Genomic DNA, 27,578 nt, shown 5'->3' with positions numbered 1-27,578 from the left:
ATTTCATACTGGCTTATAATCTTCATTTGGAAGGCTCACTCAAATCAATTTGCCAGTTCAAATGTTGACAGCCAATGTGGTGTGCAGGACTGGGACCTGAGCAATCTGGGTTGTAGTCCCCTTTTAGCTATGGAGCTACTGGCTGACTCTGGGCCAGTCACAGACCCAAATGGAGAGAAGGCCCATGTAAGCTCCCATGGGATCCTTGCAAAAGGAAAAAAAGCAGGATATGAATAAATAATAATAATAATAATAGGGAGAGAAGAGAATTATGTGAGCCACCTTGCGTTCCTAGGAAGGAAAAGGGCAGTACATAAGTGTAATAAATAAATAAATCACCATTGTTTAATCAGACCAGGGAGTTATCCAGTAAAACAAACAGAAGGGAAAAGAAAGGGAGAAAGGGCAGAGAGGAAGGGCATGTATGCAAACAGAATTCATTCCCAATTCTCCAAACTATGCTTTGAAGGATCAGGAATGTTGTATCTGAATTCTTTAAAGTATAATCCAGGATGGAATCTGGACTGATTTGTTTCCTTTAAAAATAATTTCATACTTCATGATCCTGTTACACCTAGTCTCCCAAAATAAGAACATTTAAACAGAATTTCCTATTAACAGACTACACCATATTCTGAAATGAGGTTTCCAAACAGTGGTTTGTTTAGCTATGTGCTCACCAATATACATTTTTAAGATGGCTTAAAGGATGTAGAAATCTGAGATACAAAAAGGCTTCAGAACTAATCCATCTGTAGGTCTTCTCTGCATCCTTGGCCAAGGTTGCCAATCCTCTGCTAAGGTCATTTGTTACTGGGGAACTGTTTGATCTGCTTGCTATTTTTATTGCCTGTCACCAGTTATTCTAGGTATCAGCTTTCATAATGGGCAAAATGAAAAGAGGTTTACTCTGGGCACTACATCTAGCAGCAAACACGGTTCGTGAAGAACAAGAATCAGTATTTTGCACTCAAAGCAATATTTTGCACTCAAAGCAAGTTTCAGCTGATTTTACTGGGTAAAACGGTAAATGCTAGGAAAAGCAAAAGTAATGCAGATAAGATCAGAAAGCTTCCTGGTATTTTGGAGCATTAAGACTATTCAGCTACATTTTGAAATGCCTCTAGTGGTATGGGGGGAAACCCACAACCAACCTAGGTAATTGGTTCCACTGCTGTCTTTTTTCTTACAATCAGGAAGTTCAACTGGAATCTGATTCCTGATGTTCAGCCAGAATCTGGCTTCCTGTAACCTGAGCCTGTTTTCTCTTATCCTACACTCTAGAATGATTGAGAAGAAATCCTGGCCTTCCTCTGCATGACAAATTTTCAAGTATTTGAAGAATGCTATCATAACTCCCTTCAGTCTTCTCTTCCCCATGCTAAACATGCCCAATGATTTCAATCTTTCCTCTGAGGGCTTTGTTCCAGTCCAAGGTCATCCTTGTTGCCCTCCTCTATACCCTTCCCAGCTTCTGCATCTTCCTAAACTGTGGTACCCAGAACTGGACATGGTACTCCAGATGAGGCCTAGCCAGTGCTGAGTAAAGGCGAACTAGTACTTCATTTGGAACTTATACTTCAAGGTGATACGTCACAAAAGGAAAAGAGTTGGTGCCTGCCTCATACATTTGGCTCAATCCCTACTAAAATCACTGAATGGTTCCTAGCCAGATATTGTCAGATTAATAAGAAATAACTATGTAAACCCTCAAATAAAGGCAAATCTAAGCCAAAACTTACCATTGTTATGACTGACTTTTGCCCTTCTCCTTTCAGATTTGTCCAGTTTACCCAACCCATCCCAAAGCAAACATAAGCCCAGCTGCCACACTTGTGATATTTGAATGCTGTAGCCTTGAATCCACCCACTACCCAATGGTTCTAAATCTGACCCATGAGGTCTTCCATTAGAAAGATCCAATATATTTCAACATTACATGGACAAAACAGTTGGATGGCCTCAGTAGTAGCTGAAAGGCAGAGTTAGAGAGAGCAGCCAGTGCTCTCCAAAAATAATTGCTGTAGGAATGCTACAGATTGCAAAGCTGCCATGAGCAATGTCACACCATCCCTTCCATGGCCCATCATCTAATGTGTATTTATGTACCAACTGGCAGAATTTTCCATTCCACCCAGGAAGATGGTATTAAAGATGTGGGATTTCTATGCATCTCATCTTCCACTGCCCTCTTGGCTAAGGAAAGACAAAGGAAGTGGCATTTTCCTCTAATGGAACAAAGGTCAGCTTTTCCCCTGGATGTCTCAATGACTCTGAGTCTGAATAAATAAAAACCCTGTAGAGAAAGACGTTTACACTCAGATGTTTAAACCATCCAAACAAAATGGGACAGCAAAGCAAAGAAGGATGACAAAATGATGAAAAGTGTAATAGAAATTTAGGAAAAGTATGAATGGTGGAGAGAAAGGCACTCCCGTTCTTCTAATACCAGAACTTCTAGTGACTGGCAAAAGGAAGTCCTCCATGCAGCAGAAGCTGGTGCCTCCAATGTCCATGGAGCTCCTTATCCATTGCAGTTTGCATTTTGAACTTTACAAGAGGTATCCACTCCAAAAACAAACAAACAAAAAGCTGCGATACATGAGGAGCCCCACAGATAGAGGGGACACAACCCACCCTTGACTTCACATAACATACCATTCTCTTAAGGACATAGGAAAATTCCTGCTGGATCAGACCAAATGTCCCTTCAGTCCATTATCTGTTTCCATAGTGGCTGCCCAGCTGCCTGTGGGAAGCTCACTCACAGGGCATGAAAGCAGTAGCGCACCCCCCCCCAGCATGTTCCCCAACAGCTGGCATTTGGAAGTGTTCTGCCTTTGATCCTGGAGGGAGCAGAGAGCCATCAGGAACAGCAGCCACTGTGGGGCCTTATCATACTCTATTCATTTGCCTCATCCCTTTTGAAAGCCACCCAAATTGGTTCTGGAATGTACCACCAGAGGATAGCAATTAAGCCTTGGTAGCTTTCAAAAAACAAAACACAACAACAACAACAAAAAAAACAGTAAAGAAAGGGAAGGAAAACTGCAGGTATATAAGAAAAATATTTTGGTGCTAGCCCTAGGATCAAAATATGCTTAGTATGGAGCTCATTTTTAAAATAAATATTTAAATCCAGTGTTTGGGGCCTTGATCAGAGGTTCAGTGTGCAAAGAGGGAAGATGTGCAAAGAGGTTCTCTCCACTACCACAATTTTACTGGTGCCACTGGGAGCCTAATAGGTAAGGGGAGTGAAAGTTCTGAACATCTGGTGGGCAAGTGGATAGCCATCTCCAGTCTAGGTGCTGTGAACCTTAATGGAATCATTTTTAAAATTCACCAGCAAAGACATCTGGGAAGTATCAGTACAATTCTCTTAATTTTAAGAGGTAATCCCCAATATTGTTTATAAATAACGATATTGCTGCAAGCTTCAGCTCTAGTGATTTCAGGAAGATCTTATTAGAAAGAAGTTAAATTTATTCATCAAAGGTTGTTGCCCCGTGTATTCTGCTCAGTTCCAGTCTTAACATACATTTATACAGTCTGCACTTAAAGTTCAGTCCCTTCTAACTAGAACTAAGCATTTAACAAATTGCTATTTTTAACAAATATTGTGAATAAAACATTTTAAAATGCTAACCTATAATATAGAGAGTTACAAGTCAGGTACGCAAGTTTGAAATCACTACCATGGCTGAAAACATCTGGACAAACATGAGTTTTCTTGGTATCACTATTATAAGCTCTTTTAAACTTTGTGAAACATTTAGGAATATATTAGTCTTAACTACATTTATAGCAAAATGCAGATTTAAAATCCAGGCATCAAACTTTCTGGCCCAAGAAGGGACAAGTTTGGAATATTTATTTATAGGTTACCCTTGCAAAACCTTGGGACCCAAGCATTCACAACAGTGTTATGGTGACACCTAGTGGTCAAGTCTTACTTTCTATGCAAAGTTATCCCCTTTTGGCCATTCTACAAAACAGGAAATGCTACAAATACTTAGTTCTAACTGAGGGGAAAGAGGAAAAATTGTATCTTCTACCAGTTACAGCTAGTGGCCCAGCTACACTTCCATCTGGAAAGACATGGCCTGATTTTAGTAATTTGTGCTCTGGTAACCTCTCAATTATTTTACAACTATGTACTTTACATGGGACTGTACCTAAAGACTGTTCAGAAGCTGAGTATGTGCAAAATGTAGCAGCCAGATTAATTACTGCGACCAGAAGGGCTGAATACATGAGTCCAATTCTGCCCCGCTTATTTTGGCTGCCTACATACTTGAGGTGAATTCATGGTGCTGGTTGTGAGGATTGGGACCACAATATCTCATGGAACACCACTCCTGAACTCAGCCTAGCTAGACACTGTAATCTGCCTCTGAGGCCTTCCACCAACTGTCACCTCCAAGGGAGGCCTGGAAAGAAATAACAAAGACGGGGGCCTTCAGAGTGGTGTCCCCCCCCCCCCCAATCATGCAACATTGTTCTCTTTTCAGCGTCAGGTTAAAACTGCCTCCTACTTTCAAACACTGAATGGCATGTGATGAGATATGTCAGTTGTTTTAATGAGGTCTACTTTTTATTTATTACAGATGTTGTAATTTTTGTATATTAGCATTTTACACTGTTTTATTGTATCCAAATTTTATTGTATCCATTTTTATTACTGTATTTTGAGAAATTGTGAATGGAGCTTCAGCCATAGGGTGATATAGAAATAATAGTAATAGTATTAATAATAAATCTTTGGGTTAGAGGCAATGTTTCAAATAGGAATTGACCATTTTTGGTCCATCTATGATAACAGCATTGCTATAGTATACCTCAGCAGCATAAGATCAGATTAACAAAATTAGTATGAGTTGAAGGAGAAATATGGAAAAATGGTTGAGTTTTAGCAAAACACTCACTCTATTATTCATGATTCCCTGCTAGAATTTGCTGCTTAGGTATCTAGCCAGTCTTGTTGCTTAGGCTTCAGTAATCTTACCTGCTTTATCTTGGAAGCAAGGTTTTCAGGCAGTTTTGTTCTTAATTGACTAGTCTCCTTGAATGTCAGTGGAAATCCTTTGAGAAAAACCAAGTCTTGCATTAGCACTAAACCAGGAACTTCTTTGTCTGTAGTCTGCAAGAAAAGAAACTTTGCATCACTTCTTAATTTTTTTAAAGACTAACATGGATTTCTTATGTTGTCTCCAAAAGAGAGCTCTAAAACTTTTGGGTAATGAACACAAGCTCTTTTAAACATTGTACTGAGATTATTTAAGAATTACACTTGAAAGTATCACAGGCATTACACAAATATTACAGCAAACAAAGTAATATTAAGAACTCAATGGCTTACATCTTTCTTTTAAACACCATTGTTTCTAGTAAGATTATATCCCAGATTTGTAGAAAATGCTCTAATTACAATTTAAAAGTAACCTACCAAATAACCTCTCCACACTGCTTGCCTGTTGTTCTCCTTTAACATCTCAGTATGGGCCTCTTCAGCTGAAAAAATTAGGAATTCAAATCACAGGTCAATACATTAAGACACTGCAGAATTTTAAAAATAGAAGATTTCACATATATTTTGTATGCCATGTTAAAAGTGGAGAAGAATGGTGCTTCCATGAAATTAGATTCACCAGAAGATTCTGGAGAATGCCATTTAGGGCTGTAAATTAGTAAGGAGAAGTAAGAAATACAGCTAGCATCTCCATATGAAAAATGCTCTTCTAAAAGCCATTGTTCTTGGGAGAATGACAGAGTACAAATAAATAAATCAATGACAAAACATATGCCTTTGCTTCATTGCATCAATACCTATAATCATGAATGTCAAGGAACAAGAAAAGTAATTTGATTTTGAATAATAGGAAAGAGTATACAAAACCTCACCTCTCAGATATAATGCAAACCCATGGTATGGGTTGCTAAATTCTGTGTTGTTGTGATGTATGAACCCAACTGAACTATCAAACCATGGTTTGTTAAATATGAAGAATACAAAGAAACCATGCTTTGTTGTTGAGTTGTGAACAATGGGTTGTTTAAATCATGGGCTATCATTACGTGTAAACCCTGAACTGTGGGTTTTGTATGGATTGTTTCAACCAGGCTATAGAGTTGATGGGTAAGACTAAGAGTGGTTAAAAAAAGTATCTGCTGGTTTACAAACTAGCACTACTGCTGGGCAAAAGAGAAGAGGAACAAATTATTATGGGATGGAGAAAAACCATTGAGTATGGCAACAAACCATGGGATGGCATTACATGTGAAAGTAGATGTCTAACATTAGGAAGGAGGATGACAACATGTACTTCATTTTGCTCAGCTTGAAGAGTATGTATTTTCTCTTTTTATATTTTATATTTCTATATTTAAGAAATTGTAACCAGCTGATCTTTAAATAGCAAACTCATTCAAGAACTGTTTCTCTGTGTTAAGATGTTACTTATATTAGGTTAGTCCAACCAGTATTTTTGTGTATAAGGCTTGGACACCTAATTACTATGTGTAGATTCCCTCCCCCAAACCTGATATTAGTAGATCAAGTTTCTAGAACATTTAAGGAAGCCTTATTTACATTCTCTTTGCTTACTAATTTTATCCAATGACATCTTTAATCACTGCAATGACAAGTAAAAAAATATCCCTGACAGAACAGCCTGAAAAAAACAGTAATCCTATGGTAAACCCAAACAATGTGTTTTCAATCAACATAAAAAGACTAAAACAGATATTTACCTTCTTTAGCATCGCCAAAAACAACCACAGTAACATTGGTAGAAGGGTTTTTTGGCTTTGCAACAGGAAAGATATTGCTGGCTGACCGCAGTGGGGGATGGACAGTTGGCAGGTCCTTGAGAGTGATGTTGTTCGGCAAAGCAGGGTCGAAGACTAGCATAGGCACTTTGATGCAGTGCGTCAGTAAACACTCCAGTTGCTTCTCACTAGGATCAAGATATCAGTCAAAGGGATGCTTGCTCTTGGGTTCAGTGCTGTGTGTGGCTATTTGTTTAAAAGCATCATTGGATTACAAAGCACCCGAAAATTGGTATTGCCAATTGGCATTTTCTTTAGTAACTTTGGTGAAATTATATGCTGCAGCAAATTTGTAATTAAGGTGGCATAAAAGAGAATTCTCGAGATTACACTATATGGCATACAGCAGAGGAGGGTAAGCTTCAGCCCGTGGAATTGCCCTTCAGTTGGGCATCCTCCATGGTCCCTGCCTCCCCACCACAAGTCCTCCTTCCTGCATCTTAGCCCCTCTACCAAATGAGCGAGGACCTCAGAACGTCTTACCCTGAGAACATTAAAAAATAAACAAGCAACATCTTGAGGTTGTTGCTAGGCTCTGAAGACTGACACAGCTCCTCCTGGTAAGGGCAGCACCCTGCCAGTGCCTGCAGGACCAGGAGCATACCTAAGGGTCCTTGCAAGGATCAGGGCCTGCATAATTACACAGTGCAGCTGGGATCCTAAAAGGCTGCTCAGCTTTGCCACAGCAACAGGGGCGTTTGTGGAGAGTGCTTTGTGTTCCTGATCCAGTCTTGCCTCAAGCTATGCTTTGATTGCTGCCTGCTCTGGACTCTGCTCTTGGCCGCAGTCTGACCCTGCCTTGCCAGGTACCTGCTTGATGCCTTGGCCTATGATCCTGCTATGCCCTGGTGGTACCTGACCCTTGCCTACTTCTATTGGTTTATGTCATTCTTGATACATTGCATTTATATCCCTCTTGTTTTTTCCCTTGGAAAGAACCCATGGCAGTTTACTTAACTCCATTTTATTCTCACAATAACTCTGTGAGTTAGGTTAGGCTGAATGTGAGTGACTGGCCCAAAGTCACCCTAAATCTCCCCTAAATCTCCAGTCCAATGTTCTACCCAACACACCACACTGAGTCTAAACTTGCCTTGTTCTCTGGCTCTGCTGCACCTTGTCAGCTTCTGGCAAGAATATTAATAAAAGAAATACTTACTTTTGATGATTCAGGAAACTCTACTAGTCCTTCTGGTGGCTTTATCTTGATTCGTTTTAGATACATTTCTCTCATTCAAAATGACATATACTCAGCGTTAACTGAACAATATGAACGATTAAAAAATAACCACCACCATCCCCAAAACCCTGTAAGTTATTTTTTACCTCTTCTTTGTTGGCTCTGTTGTGTTCTTTCCAAGAATTTCCCTAAAGAACAAGTGAAGGCAGACCCATTATACCCACCTGAAACATACATACATACTTCATTCACTCACCTCACCCTAAAGCTTTTAGCAAAAGTTCATTAAACGGAATGCTTCCCCTCACAGCACTGCAGGGACAAATCATTAACCTTCTCCCTACCATGTTAACAGTAAGGACACAGGAGCAATCACAGTGATGTTACCTCACTTAGGGCACCATCCTGTGGGGATGCACATAACCCTCTGGATTCACAGGAATACAGCAAAAGAAACACAGAGGCACAGGTCACCTCCATGCACCTCCCAATCTGCAAAACAGCTGATTTGGTCACCTAATTGTGGTATTTTGGAGTGGGAGTGAAGGAAAATTAAATACCAGGACACATCCTGTCTAAACCCCCATCTGAAATCACTGTTGCAACCTTGGGGAAGCAGCTCATGCAGTTCTTTGAAAGTGGCAGATGGGAGCTGAGGATAGATTGCCAACTCCAGGGTCACAGCACTCTTCTGATCTCGAAGTTGGGATTCTGAAATTGGGAATCTGAATCTTATGACTGCCTAGAAGCTTTAAGACTACTTTGTTAGAGTCCTATACATACCAGGGTAAGTTCCACTGAAGTCAGTGGAACCTACTCCCAGGTTATAGGATTGTAGCCTTAAAGATGGTAAAGCTGAGGTTAGACAACCTGGCGCCATCCAGCAGTCTTGAACTACAACTCTCATAATCCCTGAGTATTGGTCATATTGTGCTTATAAAAGTCCACTGAAAAGAGCACTCCCTTTCTCTGAGACCATTTTTGCACATAGCCTGCAAGATTGCACTGGCAGAATGAGAAACAGAAAAGCGGGTAGGGTGGAGAGGATGGAAAAGCAAGAGGCTTGCCTGAGAAAGCACACTTTCATGCCCTGGTATAACCCTAAAAAAAGGAGCTTGTGTGAGAGATACATAAGCTGTGGGTCTAAATGAGCTTGATGTAAGTTCCCTTTTCGAAGGCTACCCCAGAAGCACTCAAGTAGAAACTGCAACTCTAGTACATCTGGTTCCGTCAGAAACAGACAAAAGTAAAACTCTCTAAAATGAAATGTCTCTGGACAACTCCAACTGGCAATGAACAGGCAAAACAAAGCTAGGAGAGGCAAGGAAATTAAATGAGCAGGAGGAGTAGATGGTTGACAATTTTTGACTTATTTTTCCACTGGTAATACATGGCAGGAGAATCAGAAATTTCCAGGCTCATGGACTGTTCTGCAAAAGCCCAGGTCAGAGAGGCTCATCACCTTCATGTAAAGCAACTCTTTTTAAAAGAAAAGCTTCCATTTTTCTAGCTTTTCTGCCTCCAGCTAGGACAACTTGTCTGACTGCGCTTCCAGCCAATAATACCTACCTCATTATTCTCTGTTCTTCCTCCATCTGTTTCCTCACTTGTTGTAGTTCCCTGATGAGCTCAACATCTGTGCCATTCACCCAGGTGTACACCACATCAATAGGCATTGGCAAGCAAAGCCTACAGAAATTGCATTGAAATAAGAAAGGCCGGAGGGGGGGCGGGGAGAGAGCAAGAAAGATAGCTCTGCTTAGATTGTCCAGAATTAATCTGAAAGGCATTTCAAAGCAATACAGATTCCATTCTTCTGCAAATAATTCCACTGAAACTCATGCAAGATTAATGAAAAACATATTCTTATATTTGGCACATTTAAATAATTCAGTTAAACCCTCTGTTCCTTCACCAATTACTCATCCTTATCAGTTTGCTGCTGCAAACCACAGACTTTCGCAGCACTTCTTGCTCCTTCTTCACCTGCTTCTTGGAGACTTCTTAAAACTCTTTAATTTCCTGTTTTGTTTTGTTCTTTCCTTTTTAATGTAGTATTTCTGAAATGTTTTTCTGGTGGGTGAGAGGGCTTCCAACCTTATCCTGTCACCTGGAGGTCCTCCAACACAGTACCATGTATATTTAACCTTGTGCCTGCAGCCTACTGTCATATGTAAAGGGACAAGGTAGGACTCGGAGAGTTAGTTATACAAGTCTAACTAAAAAATGGAACAGAGCAAGATGCCTAAACTGCCCCCCTCCCCATGCAAACAGTTCTTTTCAGGTTGATGTGGTAGGTGTGGAAGCAGTCACCACCCCCATTTCACAGACACAGATCCAGTGTGAGCCAATGATGATCTTCCACTTGAAGAAATTTAACTTATCCATGTCTCAGCCTATGGGGAAAAGAAGATTCCACTTGGTCCAGGGTCCTATTTGGCCAAGAAACTTTGCTCCCATCTGCCTTGCATTCCCCCATGCCTTGACAACCTCTGTTTTAATTCCTAAACTCATCCTTCAATTCAGTTCAGATCACCATGCTGGCCACCTTCTCCTGTGTAGTTTCCCCATGTGCCTAAGACTGCAAATCTTATAGATGGTTGCATCCTGCATGTTTCATCCCTTTCATAAAACACTTAGCCATGTTCCAAATAAAATAGGAGGAGGAAGGGGGAAAGTGAAGGTGTTTCTGTTTTGCAGTTATCTTCAAAGCAAACTGAGCACATGTTTACCCAACAGAACATAAATGAGACAGTGTAACAGAGCTTGCCATTAAGTGAGCGTAAAGGGTTCTCCTGGATCCATGGTGGCAGCTTTCCTCCAACCAGACACTTTCTAGGTGTATCAACTACAATTGCCATGTCTGCCAGCCAGCATGGTACCAGACTGGGAAGACTGTAGTACCCATTTTTGATGGGGATAAGAGAGCAGAACTAAAACAGAATCTACAGAAATTTTGGAGACACGAACAAACAAGAATAAAAAACACGAATACATTATAATAAAAGAGTAGCTAAAATTTAGAGAACCAGTGTGATGTAGTGGGTAAGAGCATGGAACTGGGGCTCAGGAAATTGGGGTTCTAGTCCTTGCTTAGCCATGGAGCCAACTGGGTAACTTTGGGCCAGTCACAGACTGTCAATCCAAACTACCTTGCAGGATTGTTGTTGTGGGGATAAGATTGAAAGCAGGAGGAGAATGAGGTGAGCTGCTTTGAGTTCATTAAAAATAAAAAGGTAGGGTATAAATCTAATAAATAAATAAATTTTAGTGATTCATTAGAAAATGCCTGCCTGAAAAGAGAAGTCTTCAGCAAACATGGAAATGAAAACAATGAAGTCAACACACAAAAGGCCCTACTCTTGGTGGTTTCCAAGTGGCTCTCCAACTCACATGAAAATGGAATCACCAAGAATATATATATTCAAAGCTTCCAATCTGAGTAGTTTTATTACTATTCATTAACTTAGAATGAATGTAGTCCAAGTTTTCATGTCCTAGAAAACAATCTTAACCTGAAGTACCTGATCCTGCTTAATTTTGGAAGCTAAGCAGGGTCAGGCCTGGTTGAAATACGGATGGGTGACTTAGATGTTGTGAACTGCCTATGGATTTGGCTACCGGTGGTAATGTAATGTAATTTAATGTAATGCAGTAACTCTTTATTACTGATTAATTTTGAGGAGACAATGCATTTTTAGACCAGCACAACTGTCCACCCCTTTTCACCATGTGACACAAGCATCCAAAGCCAGCTACCTGTAGAACATAGGCAACCAAAGCCCTGCATGATTTTGCTTACACATATTGGTGAATTTTTCCCTTACAGGTCTGCCATCCTGCTGTCATCAGCCTACCTGCAGCATGCATATAGCGTGCCTGCAACAATGCAGCACCTTCCTTTTCAACAAGCACCACCATCAACAAGCACCCATTTGGCTGTCCTAGCAGACTTAGGAACTCCAAGTTCTTTGATCATATACAAAAATATACTGTGTTCAGTATTCTTAATACTCTGCGACTCAACATTCTTATACCCCAAAATAGCTGTATCTTTTAATTACGAAGAATAGAATTCATTCAGTAGGCAGGACAACAGTCTGCACAGCTGTACAAACCAAAGATGCGCTCAGGCCAAATAACAACAGATTTTTCAAGTGCTGATCTGAACTGGCAAGTGGCTCGAGTTAAATTTGGCAACCTTGGAGAATTTAATTCTAGTTAAGGGAAATTACATGTTTATTGTATCTGCCCAATCCTTGAAATGCTGGCAAGCCATTAGAGACTGCTACTTATCCAAACACATTTTATATCATTTATTTTTAATCATCTGGCTTACACAAAGAGACTGGCAGACACTTATGACATGATACCAGGCGTGCTACAGAAACAAATGCAAATTCCTTTCTCTCTGTCTGCAGCTTTAAATACTGTTGGCAGGGATGTAATGAAGAATGGCTCTTGAGTAGCTCCATTTTTCCCTCTTCAGGAGGAATAGCTCCAAGACACTCAGAGATGCTCTGAGGAAGGGAGGCAGCTCAATGTTGGAGCACATGCATCCAAAAGATCAAGCTAAGTCCCAACCAGCTATTGGCTTGCTGAGCTATAAACAGGAAAGTCTCCTGCCAGAGACTCTGGAAAGAATGCTAAACTGGATGGACCAACGGTTTGACTGGATATAGTGCAGCAACCTAAGTTCTATGCATTACACAGAGGTACTGAATGTTTTCTCACCTATAAAGCACTCCGTTTCTAGTAGGCTAGTACATCTAGAAAAGAGATGTAGCTAATTTGATGATGTGTTAGCTTATTAGAGGCTTTTCTATGTGGAAGCATTACAATGTTATAGCATATAACCCACCAATAGTTCTACAAATTCAATCAAACTTATGTGCAATATGTGTATCTATTCTCAGGCAGTGTATATCATGGGTCAGTTCTCTTTAAGTCATATGCAAGGCAATTAGCATAGTTCAGGAGAACATTTAAATTGTATCAGTATAAATCAGTGACATAGCTCAGAAATGTTTCTGTAGAAATCTTCCCACTATATTTCTCTATGGACTTTTTTCCACTTTTAGAAATGTACTGTTTCATAAAGTGAATGACTGGGTACAAATGGAAGTAAAACTGGAAGGGAAGGGATATAATACTGGTCAAATCGAAATTAAATCAACTGAGAATTACTAAATGTGTCTCATTGCAATAGGACTTCAAAGACTGTATCTTATTTTTAGAGAAGTTTAATTTTAGAACATTTTCTGTTGATTTTACTGAACATTAAAGATTTCAAACTATCACCCTGATATTATTTGGAGAAATTACTTCAAAGGCTAGTTTGGTATAACGATCCTGAGGATTGTAACCTTAGGAATATTCTAACAAAATATTCTTCTGATATCAGCCATATTCACTGATGTGCAGAATGTGATAACAGAGACCTCAGACAGCTCTGCCCAGCCTGGTATTGTTCAGATGCTTTGGACCAGAACTCCCAGCATTCGTCTCCATCGGTTATGCAGGTTGGAGCTGACAGTATCTGAAGTCCAAAGTGTCTGAAGGGCACCGAGTTACAGATTAGGCCAGCAAACAGCTCCTTCCATCTTACAATCATTTGCAGTTTTTACTGATCTGTGACTGTTAGGAAAGAAATGTATTTAGAATCTGAGGTCAAGTCAGATGACAATGACAAGTGAGTAGTCTATATGATTCAAGAATTATTCTGTTATGACTAGCAATTTCCCTGGCCAAAAACCTTCAACTTACCAAATTACCCAACCTTTTTATTTTATTTGTTTCCTTTTGCTTTCTTGTCTTCCAGCATGTACTTACCAAATAAAACCCACAAAGGACCTTAAGGAACATACATAGCTGCCTATGTACTGTATGGCACAAACCTCAGAACTGGCCATTGAAGCACTCCAGAGGTCCCAGACTACGGTGTGTAGCACCCCCTAGCCACAGTTGTGCAAAGCAGAGTGGGGAGGGTCCTGGATTGCCAGATCCATTTTCTTTTTTAGTACTATGCTAGGGTCGGCCAACCAGAGTCATGCATAAAATGGTGGCTCATGGACAGAGTTGATTATCTACTGCATCCATGAACCATATATGATCAAGAACTGGGGTTTGCCTCCAATTGCCACTTCCAAGGGAGGCTCAGATGGTACCAACAAGAAGGACTGGCTCGGTGGTGACTCCCCAGTATATGGAACAAGTTCCCTAGTGAGGTCCACTTGCAACAACTTTAATATTTTATCAGTGCCAGGTAAAGACGGTACTATATAACAAGATCATTAATTAGTTTTATATTACACTGGGGCATTATGGCAAGGGTTTAAAAGGACTGTAATTTAAGAACTGTAAGCTACTGTAGCATTATACATTTACGTTTAAATTTTCATTTTGTATTGGATTTTTTATGTTTGTGCTATTATTTTGTATTTTTATATTGAATTTTTTCTGTTGCTGTAATTTGCTCAGAGTTTTGGCTATTGGGCAGTACTGAAATAATAATTATAATAATAATAAATATTGGCACAGATACAAATCTACAAGTGTGTCACCAGTGAACAAGGATGCTTTTATGATTGCAGAGTTAGCCGGCTAACCCGAACAAAGACCTGGTCAAAAACAATCAAGTAGGACATGTATTTTACAGATGAGAAACACACAGATTGACAGATAAGTGATTAACCCCAAGCCAGCCATGCCAGATATTGTTTTCCTTGCGATCTTCCTTGCTCTACTTAAAGTATTGAGAATCAAAACCCCTTGGAAATCTAACTCAAATTACCTGGAAATCCACCTGTAAGACCCTAGTCTATCCTTGATGTAGACAAGCCAGGAGCATGTTTTCAAATTGCTGCAGCATCACAAAGTGATTTGCTGCAATGGGAGAAATCCCATTTTATGTATCAGTTAAGAGTATATCTCTAAAGCTCTGTGCCTTTTAGGGACAACTGGCATTCCCTGGGCAATGTGCCCAGTAACACACAAGTTGCATCCCCCAAATCTGCTCCACATTGCACTTAGGAAAGCCTCACATACTGTGTGGAAAGAAGCAAAAGATTCTGTCTGCTCCAAAGTACGGTGTGACTGTAGACATCCCTCTTCCAAATTGTCAGGGACATGCTGTAAACTCATGCAGCAAAATGCAGTGCTACTTTTCTTGTTAGAAAAGTGGGCAACAAATCCAAGCAAGCAAGCTAGGCCATTGTCTGCCTATTTGAGGCAGACTGAGAATTTGTGGGAAGAAGCAGTGCATGCTACACTGTGACGGGGAGTCAGAGATGAAGGGGAAAGCCTAGAATCATACCTGACAAACAGACCAAAATCCGTAACAGCTAGGAAGGCTGTGGTTGCTCAGGCATAAGAACTGAAGCAAAGCCCTGTGGGATCGGACCAAGGGTCCATCTCACCCATATTCTGTTCACACAGTGGCCAACCAGTTGCCCACAGGAAACCCCCAGCAACGTCTTCCTGCCCAAGTACTTCAGCAACTAGTGTACATAGGCAAAGTACCTCTGCTACTGGAGGCAATATATAGCCATCAAGACTAATAGCTATTGACAGCCTTCTCCTGCAAGAAATAACCCAATTTACTTTCTAAAACCATCCAAACTGGTGGCCATTGCTACATCTTGTGGAAGTAAATTCCATAGTTTCACCGTGAGCTACATAGAGACGTCTTTGTAGTGGTCAAAGTCCCAGTCCGGACAGCAAGCCCTACAGAGTAGAGTTCAGAACATGCAGCTTGGGGCCAAATCAGGGACTCTCAACCCTACCCAGAAAGGCACACCCTCCTGCAGCTACATCCCCATTCTCCTGACTACCAGTCATTTTATGGTTTCTAGCTTTGGTGCAGTTTCCTACATTCCCAATTTTAAAAAGCTGAAACACCTCTCGTAAGTTATAGTTACTAGGAGTAAGGATGTTAAACTGGAATATGATGCTATTTATTTTGTATCTTGCCCTGTCCTTTTTGCCCAACCCCTTTTGGGCCTCTTGAAAGTGTCTTCAAAGCATATTCAGGCCCAACACCCTCACTTTTGAGCCTTTCCTGTCCATGGAGGCCCAACCCAGATGGATTCAGCCAGTCCAGAGCTGGAAAATAGTTTACTGCCTAGAGAAGATGTTCCTCACTGCAGTTCTAGTGGCTTATTACACTGGGCTGCTATGCACACAGCCAGAAATCACTGGTCCTTGAGCCTGTGGCTCACGACACATTGACCTCAAGGTTCTTCTGCCTTGGCACACCAAAAATAACTTCCCACCCTACTTCCAAGGCTGTTGCACACATACTGGAAGACTTAGGATTGGGGACTGGAGGAGGGTCAATGGTAACCACAAATACTGGCTACATAATAAGGTAAGCCAAAGCCTTGCAGGCTGTGATTCAAAGGTACACAAGATTTTTTTCCTGAAAGGTTGATAGTATCTGACACAGATACAAACAGAACACATTTACATATATAGTTCAATCCATAATATTAACAGATTATCAAAGTGGCAGGGAAGGAAATGGAAAAGGCTTATTGCTATTGGCCAGATTCCCAGCTCAGGAAAAAGTGCATTGACACCATTCCTCTCAGAATGTCAGCCATGCTATCAGAGATTAACCAGACAAAGGAAGGTTGGAGAGAAGTGGCATCCTAACTTGTTGGGTACTTTTCCTCAAAACCCAGACTGTTTCAACATTGTTGACTTGAACAAGGGAAACTGCTGGAGATTTGCTGAGGTTCATAAACACAATGGTAAAAGCCACCGTCATTCCTGATCTGAGCCATACCTGTTCTGAAATGATTTCCCAGCAACGTTGTCTCTATATGAGTCAAACAAAACATGATACTGGTCTCGGCTCCACTCAAGGACAACCTACAAAGAAAGAATATTTGGGAATTTATTCTCACTGCTGGAGCACTCTCTTGGCATTTAAAGTCAGTGATGCCAATCTTCAAAAGGAAGCTTATTGCAGAAAATAACACTGAGCCATTTATTTGCCCATGTATGAGAAAGGCAATTATTTGTTTTGGCCAGTCTTGGAAAAGAGGGGAAGTTCTCCACCTCATACATACAGGCATATAAGATTCTGAGTTGATGGGCTCACCCAGCCATGTGACATTGACAAAGTACTGTGAATCAGGGGTAGGCAGAAAGCAGATTTCCAGAGTTTTGGACTTCAACATCCCGAAGCACCAGCCAGCATGGTCAGTGGTCAGGAATGCTGGGATTTGAAATTCAAAGCATCTGCTTTCTGCCCACCTCTGCTCTAAACTGCACCATGCATATGTTAAATTTACAAAATCAACACAGCTCACAAGTTTAAAGGATAAGACATTCTGTTCTTTAAAAACAAAGCAAGCCACTCATAGAACTACAATCTTCATACCTGAATCTCTTATCTCCTGCTTCTTAGTCCCTTATCTCTACAGCAGCAAGATACACCAAACGCCTCAGTTCCCCAGAATCACCCTGAAATTCAGACAGCCCATTATGCTCTTCTTCTGAAGAACTTACTGATGACTATAGCTCAATGGGTTATTATTGGACCAGTTTAATCACATTTAATGTTGTAAACACATTGTGTGATCCAACTTTAAACTTTAGTCTGGAACTATGAAATAGAAACTGGTATGATACAAAACCTATCAGACCTCATGCATTGCACTGACACAACAATCACCAGACCAGCACTGTCAGTCAGCTGGTAGAGACGCTGACAAGATCTGGAGCTGATCTTTTCACTGACATCTCAGCAGATAGTTTCCAAGCTGTAGTTTCCAGAGGTCTTGCGGGGTGGGAGGAAGGGAAAGAAGAGAGGCCGTCCTCACCCACTGTGTGCCTCCGTCCTGTGGCTACAGCCACCCTCCCTGACCTCTGTCACCTTGCCATGCTCCACCTCTTTGCCCCTTTTCTTTTGTGGCCATCAGCCCCCACACTGAATCTCCCTAGCAGTGGCATTCTATAAAAATTAAAAGTAACACTTCGCATTTCCATAACACTTTAAAACATCCATAACACTTCTCATGCATATCCTTACAACAACTGGATAAAGGAAGTTGGTACGATCACCATATGGTGACCTTTTTGAAGAAGTAAACATTCCAGAAGTAATTGTGTGTAAACAATCCTACCCCATTCTCATGCACTGCCCCCCCCAAAAGTGGACGGAGGATAAAGTGATGCAATTTATAGGAAAGGTGGCATAATGAAAAAAGACAATTATGCCTTGAATGCTAACATGGAGGTATGGAGTTGCAGCTCAGATAGACAAAGAAAGCTGCTGCTAGAGATCCTGTAGGGCTGCTAGACGTCCTGCGCAGCAATCTTCCATGTAAACAAGCCTTAGGATCATTCTCAGGGTCCCTTTCCCTGGGCTTTTCTCCGCCATCAGAAGCAAGGTGGCTGTCTGCCAGACAGGGGGTGCAGGGCCTTCTTAGGTGTGAGACCATAATACTTTAGGCTGATTTTTTGTTTTTGGCTTGTTTGACAGTGTCTGCTGAGCTGCTCAATCAGTTTTCCACAACGCTGCACCTTCCAGAGGTACTGGCCTACAAATCCTATCACGCCCTGTGAGCATGGCCAGGTCTGGGGATACTGGGGCTGTAGTCCTACGCTTCTGGAGGGCATAAGGTTGGGGACAATCATGTTCTATGAGTCTATGTTAAAATGTATGTTTAGTGGGCTAAATCCAACATTATGCAACAGAGCAGAAGTTTCTCTTTCTGTCTTCTCCCACCCCTGCAGCCCCTGTTTGGGAGGCACAGAAAAAGAGCACAAGCAAGGGAGACGGGCACAGTTTGGGAAAGTGCAAGAAAGTCACAGGCAGAGAAAATTGAGAGGGCACAGGAAAAATACAATTAAAACGGCTATCAAACGGGAAGGGGAGCATGCCACATGCAAGAGCTGAGTGGTGATACTGAGAAGGGCAGAGAGTATGCAAAGAGCAGGGAGTCCCGTAAAAGCAAGGGAAAAGTAATTACAGAGCAACAAGTTCTGTTTTAGACCATAAATATATAGGAAAGACCCTCAAAAAGGTGCATACAAAGGGAGAGAGAAAGTGGGAACTGTAGGAGGGTGAGCAAGGTGAACCTTAAGAGTTACCTGAATGTCAGGCAGAAATCCAACAGGTGAAGCGTTTCCTGGCACCGTGGTGCAATGCTGAAAATCCTTCCTGCTGTTATGCGGCCCAAGAAGGCCCTACCGCTGGAGATCAGGAGGAAGGAAACGGGGGCACTGCAATTGGGAAGAAACGGGGCGCTGCACAGTAGGGAAGCCTGGCACACTCCAAGAAAAGAGGAAGAATAGCAGGATCTAATGGAAAGCGCAGCCAGGGAGAGGATCTTGGAAACGAGCAGAGAGTGCGGAAGGGGAGAGAAAGCAAAGGTGGTGGAGGGGAAGAGAGACGAATTTGGGGCGCATGCAAAGAGGGCGCACGCTTGGGTAGACACTAGCCAGGCGTCCTCAGCACCGGGCCGGGAGGTCGCTGCTCACCTCTCCGAACTGCAGGGCGGAGACGATCATGAGGACGATGCCTCCGAGGCAAAGGCAGGGCCCATACCTGTGGGACAGGCAGGTATAGGTCTGTCTCTGCAGGAGCTTCAGCAGCATGGCCCGCCGGCCACCATCACCTGACAGCAGCCTGCGATGCCACCTTTGTCGCAAGCGGCCACAGGCCAATCCTCGCCGCCGCCGCCTTACCCCGCAGCCGGGCGCATCGCAGAGGCCGCTGCTTCCGGGAACGGGCGGGCTCGACGGCTCCACCTACGGAGGCTTGGCGCCACCTACGGGTCTGCTCCGGCCGGCCAGCCAGCCAGCCAGCCAGCCAGCGAGCGACGCCGTTCTGCAGGAGCGGGAGGGACTCGGCTGCGGGCTGGGAGGGACGCCGCCGCTTCAGCTCAGCCTGCGCTCGTGCTTCGCAGCCCGCTACGGATCGGCCTTCCCTGGCAGTGCAGCGGGGGGACAGGTGAAATGCACACCCCAGTGGAACTGTGCGGGGTGATGGTGAGGGAGAGAAAGAGGCTGTCGGAAGCGCTGAGCAAGCTGCCTGTAGGGCATCCCGCTTCGGCGACTGCCCGGGAGCGTGCATGCCCGCAGCCCGCCACGCGGCTTCTTCCTCCGCGTGTGACAACCACGTGCCGCACTACTGTATTTGCCTAATCTCCCTTGTGGCCGCATGGTGCATGGTTTCTCCCGCCATCTGAACCTGGTGAGGTGAGCAGCGGGGGTGACTGAAAGCACCCCAGAACCCATGGCTTGTTGTCGGGCCCCCAGTTGTCTACCTCACCAGCACCATGAGGGTGTAAGACAAATATTGCAGCATGCAATCGGTCTGTGTAGGTGCAGGGAAAAGAAGCTGCAGCGGCTTCCTCCCCCCCCCCCCACCCCCAGCCCAGCCCAGCCCAGCCCTATGGGGTGGTGTGAACTTGGCCTTTGGGTTCACAGTCATGAATTAGGCCTCAGTTTTAAGAGAGCAACTTCATGTTGCACTTGGTAGCACTGCTTGGACTGGAGCATGACTAACTGACCAAATCAAACAGTGAGAAAGACACACTCAGAGAGATGACTTGGGGAGAGAATACTGCAGACATTTGCTTTGCATTAAGAATGTATAAAGCATGTCCTTCATCTTGAAAGGAAAATAACAGACCTGAGAGCTAGTATAGAATGATAGTAGAGTTGGAAGGGGCTTCTAAGGCCATCAAGTCCAGCCCACCCCCCCCCATTCCACTTCTACATCTTTCCAGCTTAGCAAAGGTGACTCAACATGACTTGATGTATAGCTATGCAGGCAAGCTGTGTACCTCAAAAGAAAAACTGCAGTACAATTAAAAGCAATATAAAACATCAAACAGTAAAGCAATAAAATCAAGAGGAATAAATATTCAACCAGGTGAACATACAATAGTTTAAAATGCCTGGGCAAAACAAAAAAAGTTTTGCTGTGGTGCTGAAAAGAATGCAGTGTCATTGGCAGGGAGGCCTCTCTTGGGTGAGTAATCCAAAGTCAGGGTGCCACCAGAAAGGGTCCTCTCTTTTGCAGATGTGTAATGTTCTCCTCCTAAAGGGAGAAAGGCAATGATGGTCTTAATGCATGGGCAGTTTGGTAAGGGAAGAAGCACTGCTTCAGATATTTGGGCCCAATGCCATTGCTATGTGCCTGTGGTCACATAGGCACATAGCACATTTAAGGGCAGTGAAGGTGTCAGAGAAACAACTTCTCACAGCCTTCATTCAATCTCTTTGTTGCCCAGCAGAGCCTTTTATAATCTTCCAGGAATCATTATAAGCTGTCCCCAGGGACATTTTACACCCTTCTGAGGGCCACTGAACTGTATTTGCTATGCACTTCCAGGAAAAAAAAATCTTCTGCATTCTCTGGGGCTTAGTCTCCAATGTTATTGCAGTTAAATCAGGTGAGGTACCAAGAATGCAGCCTGATCTAATCCTTTTGGAGGTATTACAGCTGATATAGCTTGATTGTGTTGTACAAGTTAATGAAACCACATCTGTACTAGTTCCTTTCCCATCTTGGCATATACAGTATATCACAGAAGTGAGTACACCTCACATTTTGTAAATATTTTATTATATTGTTTCATGTGAACCCTGAAGAAATGACACTTTGCTACAATGTAAAGTAGTGAGTATACAGCTTGTATAACAGTGTAAATTTGCTGTCCCCTCAAAATAACTCAACACACAGCCATTAATGTCTAAACCGCTGGCAACAAAAGTGAGTACACCTCTAAGTGAAACTGTCCAAATTGGGCCCAAAGTGTCAATATTTTGTGTGGCCACCATTATTTTCCAGCACTGCCTTAACCCTCTTGGGCATGGAGTTCACCAGAGCTTCACAGGTTGCCACTGGAGCCCTCTTCCACTCCTCCATGACGACATCATGGAGCTGGTGGATGTTAGAGACCTTGCACTCCTCCACCTTCCGTTTCAGGATGCCCCACAGATGCTCGATAGGGTTTAGGTCTGGAGACATGCTTGGCCAGTCCATCACCTTTACCCTCAGCTTCTTTAGCAAGGCAGTGGTTGTCTTGGAGGTGTGTTTGGGGTTGTTATCATGTTGGAATACTGCCCTGCGGCCTAGTCTCCGAAGGGAGGGGATCATGCTCTGCTTCAGTATGTCACAGTACATGTTGGCATTCATGGTTCCCTCAATGAACTGTAGCTCCCCAGTGCCGGCTGCACTCATGCAGCCCCAAACCATGACACTCCCACCACCATGCTTGACAGTAGGCAAGACACACTTGTCTTTGTACTCCTCACCTGGTTGTCGCCACACACACTTGACACCATCTGAACCAAATAAGTTTATCTTGGTCTTATCAGACCACATGGTTCCACTAATCCATGTCCTTAGTCTGCTTGTCTTCAGCAAACTGTTTGTGGGCTTTCTTGTGCATCATCTTTAGAAGAGGCTTCCTTTTGGGATGACAGCCCTGCAGACCAATTTGATGCAGTGTGTGGCGTATGGTCTGAGCACTGACAGGCTGACCCACCACCCCTTCGACCTCTGCAGCAATGCTGGCAGCACTCATATGTCTATTTCCCAAAGCCAACCTCTGGATATGACGCGAGCACGTGCACTCAACTTCTTCGGTCGACCATGGTGAGGCCTGTTCTGAGTGGAACCTGTCCTGTTAAACCACTGTATGGTCTTGGCCGCTGTGCTGCAGCTCAGTTTCAGGGTCTCGGCAATCTTCTTATAGCCTAGGCCATCTTAATGTAGAGCAACAATTCTTTTTTTCAGATCCTCAAAGAGTTCTTTGCCACGAGGTGCCATGTTGAACTTCCAGTGACCAGTATGAGAGAGTGAGAGCGATCACACCAAATTTAACACACCTGCTGCCCATTCACACCTGAGACCTTGTAACACTAACGAGTCACATAACACCGGGGAGGGAAAATGGCTAATAATGCCCAATTTGGACAGTTTCACTTAGGGGTGTACTCACTTTTGTTGCCAGTGGTTTAGACATTAACAGCTGTCTGTTGAGTTATTTTGAGGGGACAGCAAATTTACACTGTTATACAAGCTGTATACTCACTACTTTACATTGTAGCAAAGTGTCATTTCTTCAGGGTTGTCACATGAAAAGATATAATAAAATATTTACAAAATGTGAGGGGTGTACTCACTTCTGTGATATACTGTAAAAACCAACCGGGAATAGCCAGCTGAGCAGCAGAGGTGACCCGTCTCTTTGTGAGTGGTTGTGGTCCCATGCTGTCGAGAGAAGTGGCAATGAGGCGATTCCTAAAGAAATTCTCTAGATCAAGAAGACCTTATTCATTCATTCATTCATTCATTCATTCATTCATTCAGGAAACTTCTATGCCGCCCCATTCGCCGAAGCCTCGGGGCAGCTCATAACAATAAATAACAACAATAACAATATAAAAACAATATAATTTTTGACAACTTTAGGTTTGTGGTGAATTTTCCTTTCCTAGTCAAGGTCTGTGAGTGGGTGGTGGCCGACCAGCTTCAGGCAGCCTTGGATGAGATGGATTATCTGGATCCATTTCAGCTGGGGTTCTCATCATCTTCTTTGCTGACCTATGCTGGGAGAAAGATGGAGGAGTATGACCTCACTGATGCTTTTGGAATTCTAAGCAGCTTTTGATAACACTGACCATGGTTTCTGTCTATCTGAGTTAGGAGAGAGGGACACTGCATTGCAGCAGTTCTGCTTCTATTTGGATGGATGGCCCCAGAAGTTTGTGCTTGGAGAATATTATCTTTCCTCATGCATTCTCCAGCATGGAGTTCCTTAGGTATTAGTTTTGTCTCTCATGGTATTATGTCTCTCAGCTACTACATGAAACAGTGGGGTCATCTAGAGTTTTGGGTGCTGATGACATGCAGCTCCATTTCTCCTTTTCATCTCTGCCAGGTTGTGCTAAATGGGTGCTTGGCATTACTAATATGGTACTTGACCATATTAGTAATACCAAGAGCACCAAGTCCTTTTCAGGCCTGAGCCCGGACACCTTTAAAAAATACACACATAAAAGGAATAGAACTTGGACTCCCCCTGCTGTGCCCACCCAGCTTGGCAGGTTTCAGTAGGGCCAAATTCATCATGGGCCAAATTCATCTACAAGTAAGCTGCTTGTCAAGAGGGACAAAAACATCTTGTTGTTCTTGCCAAACTTCTTTCAGGCAGCCATCATGGCCAGCCACCTCAAAAGCTCTCAAGTAAGTGCCAGTTGAGAATGGCTGGCAAAGGCTCCCCCTTCCCCTTGCTGTGAACCATTTCAGGTTTGCTATGGCTTCACTTCCATTTTAAAAACTCTTTTTGTTGAGGTTATGAAACTTTTTTTTTTACATTTTCACATGGGGGGAGCATCCACAAAATTCTCCTCCAAGAATTTCCCATGGTTGTCCCCATATTTTTAATAAAACATTTTGGTGTGATTATTTGCACAAATAATATTTTTAAAATGACAGGCAGGATGAGTGAATATGGGAGGGCTGGAGTAGGTATTGACTGAGGGAGGAGCTGCTGGACAACTTTGATGTGTTATTATTTCAGGGACACTTGCAAATGTAAAGGGCTCTTGGGACAATTGATCATCCCTCCCCAGTTACCCAGGAATCTTGCTGGAAAGGGGGAGAAAATTGAGGGGTTGGCCCCCCAAACCCAATCTTTGGGGTTTTTTGTGTGGAGGGTTGTTGTTCACCTGAATTATCTCTGATTCAGGAGGCAATATTATAGCCAACAGAACTTGTAGCCATTGCAAGCTTTATCTTCTGTGGATTTTTCTAAAAAGCTATACAGTTGGTGGAGGTCGCAAAACCCCATGCAAGCATTTATACGTGTTTTACTGAGAGTTGCCTGGTGGCTTTGTGCTTCCTTTCAGCATTGCAGCACATACAAATGATTGGAGGGGGAAACAGCAGTGTAACTAGTGGGATTTATTGTGTTCCTCGTTATAAATGCATTAGATATTGCACTATTGGCATTTTTAAAAAAGGTGTGCGAATATCATGTCCTGGCAAAAATTCAACATCAGTAAGAGCCTGCTTGGTGCAAGAAAACCATTCTACTTTCCTTTCTACGGTTTGTATATCTAGTGGTAACCTCTAGATGGTGCCCGAACTCTTCTGCATTACTAGCCATGTAGGATGCAATCCTGTGCATGCTTAGACAAAAAAAAGTCCTACAATTCCCAGCATTCCCCAGCCACCATGGATGAATGTCCAATGAGGCAGTTAGGGAGGGAAGGTGAAAATGAAGAAAGAAAGGAATGGAGGCGAAATGAAAAATTATGCCAAAATTCTTTTGCTCCCTTCTTTTATTTCTTGATGAGAAAGATGAAAAAATGAAACTAGACTTCTCCAGTTCATGTTCATGCTAATATTTTAATATTTGTGTGAAGGACTGCTACAACCAGCTGCTATACCAAAATCAAATGTCTATTTCACACACACATCTCCCCCCCCCCCCCATAACTTGAGAGTTGTGTTCATGGCTAAAATACAACCATGTTATCAGACGGTAACAGTGAAGTTTTTTAACCATTTGAGAGTGCATGAGTCTAACATAGTGGTCTTATATTTTAGTTGTGCTTGTTGAGGGTAGCTGCATCTCCTACAGCACCAGCTCCACCACTGGAATGCCTTCACCTGTTGCACATCTGTCTCGAACTGGAAAGGGCACAGGAGCTGTCTTGAGCAAGCAGATCAACAGCCCTGTTGAGGAAGAGGGAGCCATCCTGGTCACTGCTTCTGGCCGTGGGGTGTGTCTCTCTCCTAGCCAGTGCAGAACAGGGTGTGGGATGGATGTTGTGCTTGTGGGACAGCAGCTTGTGTAGAGCAGAAGCGGTGCAGATGGCAAGGACTGAGCGGTGGGCAGCAGCTGGAGCACAGCTGGAATGCTTTGCCACTGCTTGTGCTTCAGCATCCCTCATTGCAGGAGTATAACCCCTTCCTCCTTATCCATTGCAGAGGGAGTCTGTGAGTGCAATGGCTACTTGTTCTGCTACCTGCACCTGTGATCTGACAAGGCAAAAGTGCTCATGGATGTGTGCCCAGCAGTGACACTGCTTGTAGCAGCATGCTTGGCCTTTGTCAGTCCCAGAGCTTACCTGCATTTGGGAAGCGTGCCTCCCAAGTGGGCGGTGGTGGTGCTGGGGAGTCTTACAGTAATACAGTTTCGGCCAGTCACAGTATTTGTATACACGGTGGGGTGGGAAAAGACACAGCAGACAGCTGCAGTGTGGCATAATTGCCTCTTCCTTTGCTTTCCTGGAAGAAGCGTTTTGTCCTGGTACCCTCAGTTACTGAAGTCTGGGGATACTGTTGGCGTGTTTTGTCTGGAGTCCCAAGACAAGGCACTTACTGGGATTCTAGGAAGAGAAGAGTTAGCAATCTGTTCAAGATCCGAGGTGTCTTTTGGAGAAAGACAGTTTGTGTAAATGTGGATCACCCTTTCTCTTTAGTTTCCATCACCAAAGCTCTAATAATCTAATCATCATGAGCTCCTAATGTCTACAGAATGGGAAGGGATCACACAGACAGGGGCCTATCCCATACATCAGGTGTGGGGGCTTCATGTAAGATGTTCCTCCTTGTGCAAGGAAAACAGAAGAAGTTATGCTGGCAAAGCTTCCTTGGTACAACCCTTATGGCTGTTCTCCTTCTGATGTGGTTGCACGTGGAAAGTCACAGAGTTTCTCTATATGAGACTTTTATTATGTGCTTGTGATCCCTCACAGAAGTTTGTGGAGACTTTTCATGACATCATCCTCCAGGATCACTTCTGTGTTTTACAGTTATTTTTGCTTATTTTTTAGAGCAAGAAAGTCTGCCATTAAATTTCAAACCAGAGCAAATCAGAATTAAAGCCAGTTTTGGGCCCCTCATTACAGGAAGGATAAAGCCAGGTTGGAGTCAGTGCAGCGCAGGGCCACAAGGCTGGTGGCTGGTTTGCAGGGGATGCTGTATGAGGCAAGACTGGGGGAACTGGGTCTCTTCAGCCTGGAGAAGAGGAGACTTAGAGGGGATCTGTTGGTGACATACAGGTATGTGAGGGGCTGTCACACGGAGGTGGGTAGTTCTCCCCTGCAGAGGAAGGCAGGACGCGCACCAACGGAGCAAAGCTCAGGGAACCAAGGTTCAATTTCGATGCCAGGAAGTACTTCCTGACAGTTAGGACTCCAAGGGGTTTCCACGGAAGGTGGTTGAGGCCCCATCGGTGAGGGTGTTCAAAGATAGGCTAGACATGCACATGGTGGGCATGCTGTGAGCAGAGCTGGCTGGAGCTGGGGGTAAGACTAGATGGCCCCGGAGAACCCTTCTGACTCACTGTTTCTCTGTTTCTAATTAAAGCATGTACTTCCACTATACTGCAGGTATGTCACAGCACCTCCTTGTGGTTCATTAATAGAATATATAAAAAGGCAGAGAAATACAAACCCTTGGAGGAAAAAAAAAAACAGTGTAAAGGACACCCCTTTCCTTCAGTAATTAAAACAACGGCACACAGAGAAATCTTAATAAAATGGCATGTAGAGAAGACCATAATAGGCTGCTTCTACATGGAAAGTT

General features: G+C 43.1%; 1 protein-coding gene across 1 annotated transcript in view; it reads right to left on the bottom strand.

The window, feature by feature from the left end:
* GNPTAB (N-acetylglucosamine-1-phosphate transferase subunits alpha and beta) overlaps positions 1-19,718 on the bottom strand; it is a 40,838-nt gene extending 21,120 nt beyond the window's left edge. The window contains exons 1-7 of the mRNA XM_044441203.1: positions 19,502-19,718; positions 16,797-16,882; positions 9,578-9,697; positions 8,155-8,196; positions 6,751-6,956; positions 5,447-5,511; positions 5,006-5,140 (exon numbers count right to left, since the gene is read on the bottom strand). Coding sequence (XP_044297138.1) covers positions 5,006-5,140; positions 5,447-5,511; positions 6,751-6,956; positions 8,155-8,196; positions 9,578-9,697; positions 16,797-16,882; positions 19,502-19,618 — 771 coding nt within the window. The 5' untranslated portion in view covers positions 19,619-19,718. The remainder of the gene's footprint in view (positions 1-5,005; positions 5,141-5,446; positions 5,512-6,750; positions 6,957-8,154; positions 8,197-9,577; positions 9,698-16,796; positions 16,883-19,501) is intronic.
* Positions 19,719-27,578: the final 7,860 nt, after the last annotated feature.

Source organism: Varanus komodoensis, unplaced genomic scaffold (genome assembly GCF_004798865.1).
Source record: "Varanus komodoensis strain SLA01 unplaced genomic scaffold, ASM479886v1 scaffold39, whole genome shotgun sequence".
Taxonomy (NCBI): Eukaryota; Metazoa; Chordata; class Lepidosauria; order Squamata; family Varanidae; genus Varanus; species Varanus komodoensis.
The sequence above is the reverse complement of the archived record's forward strand: the minus strand, read 5'-3'. Positions and strand labels throughout refer to the sequence as shown.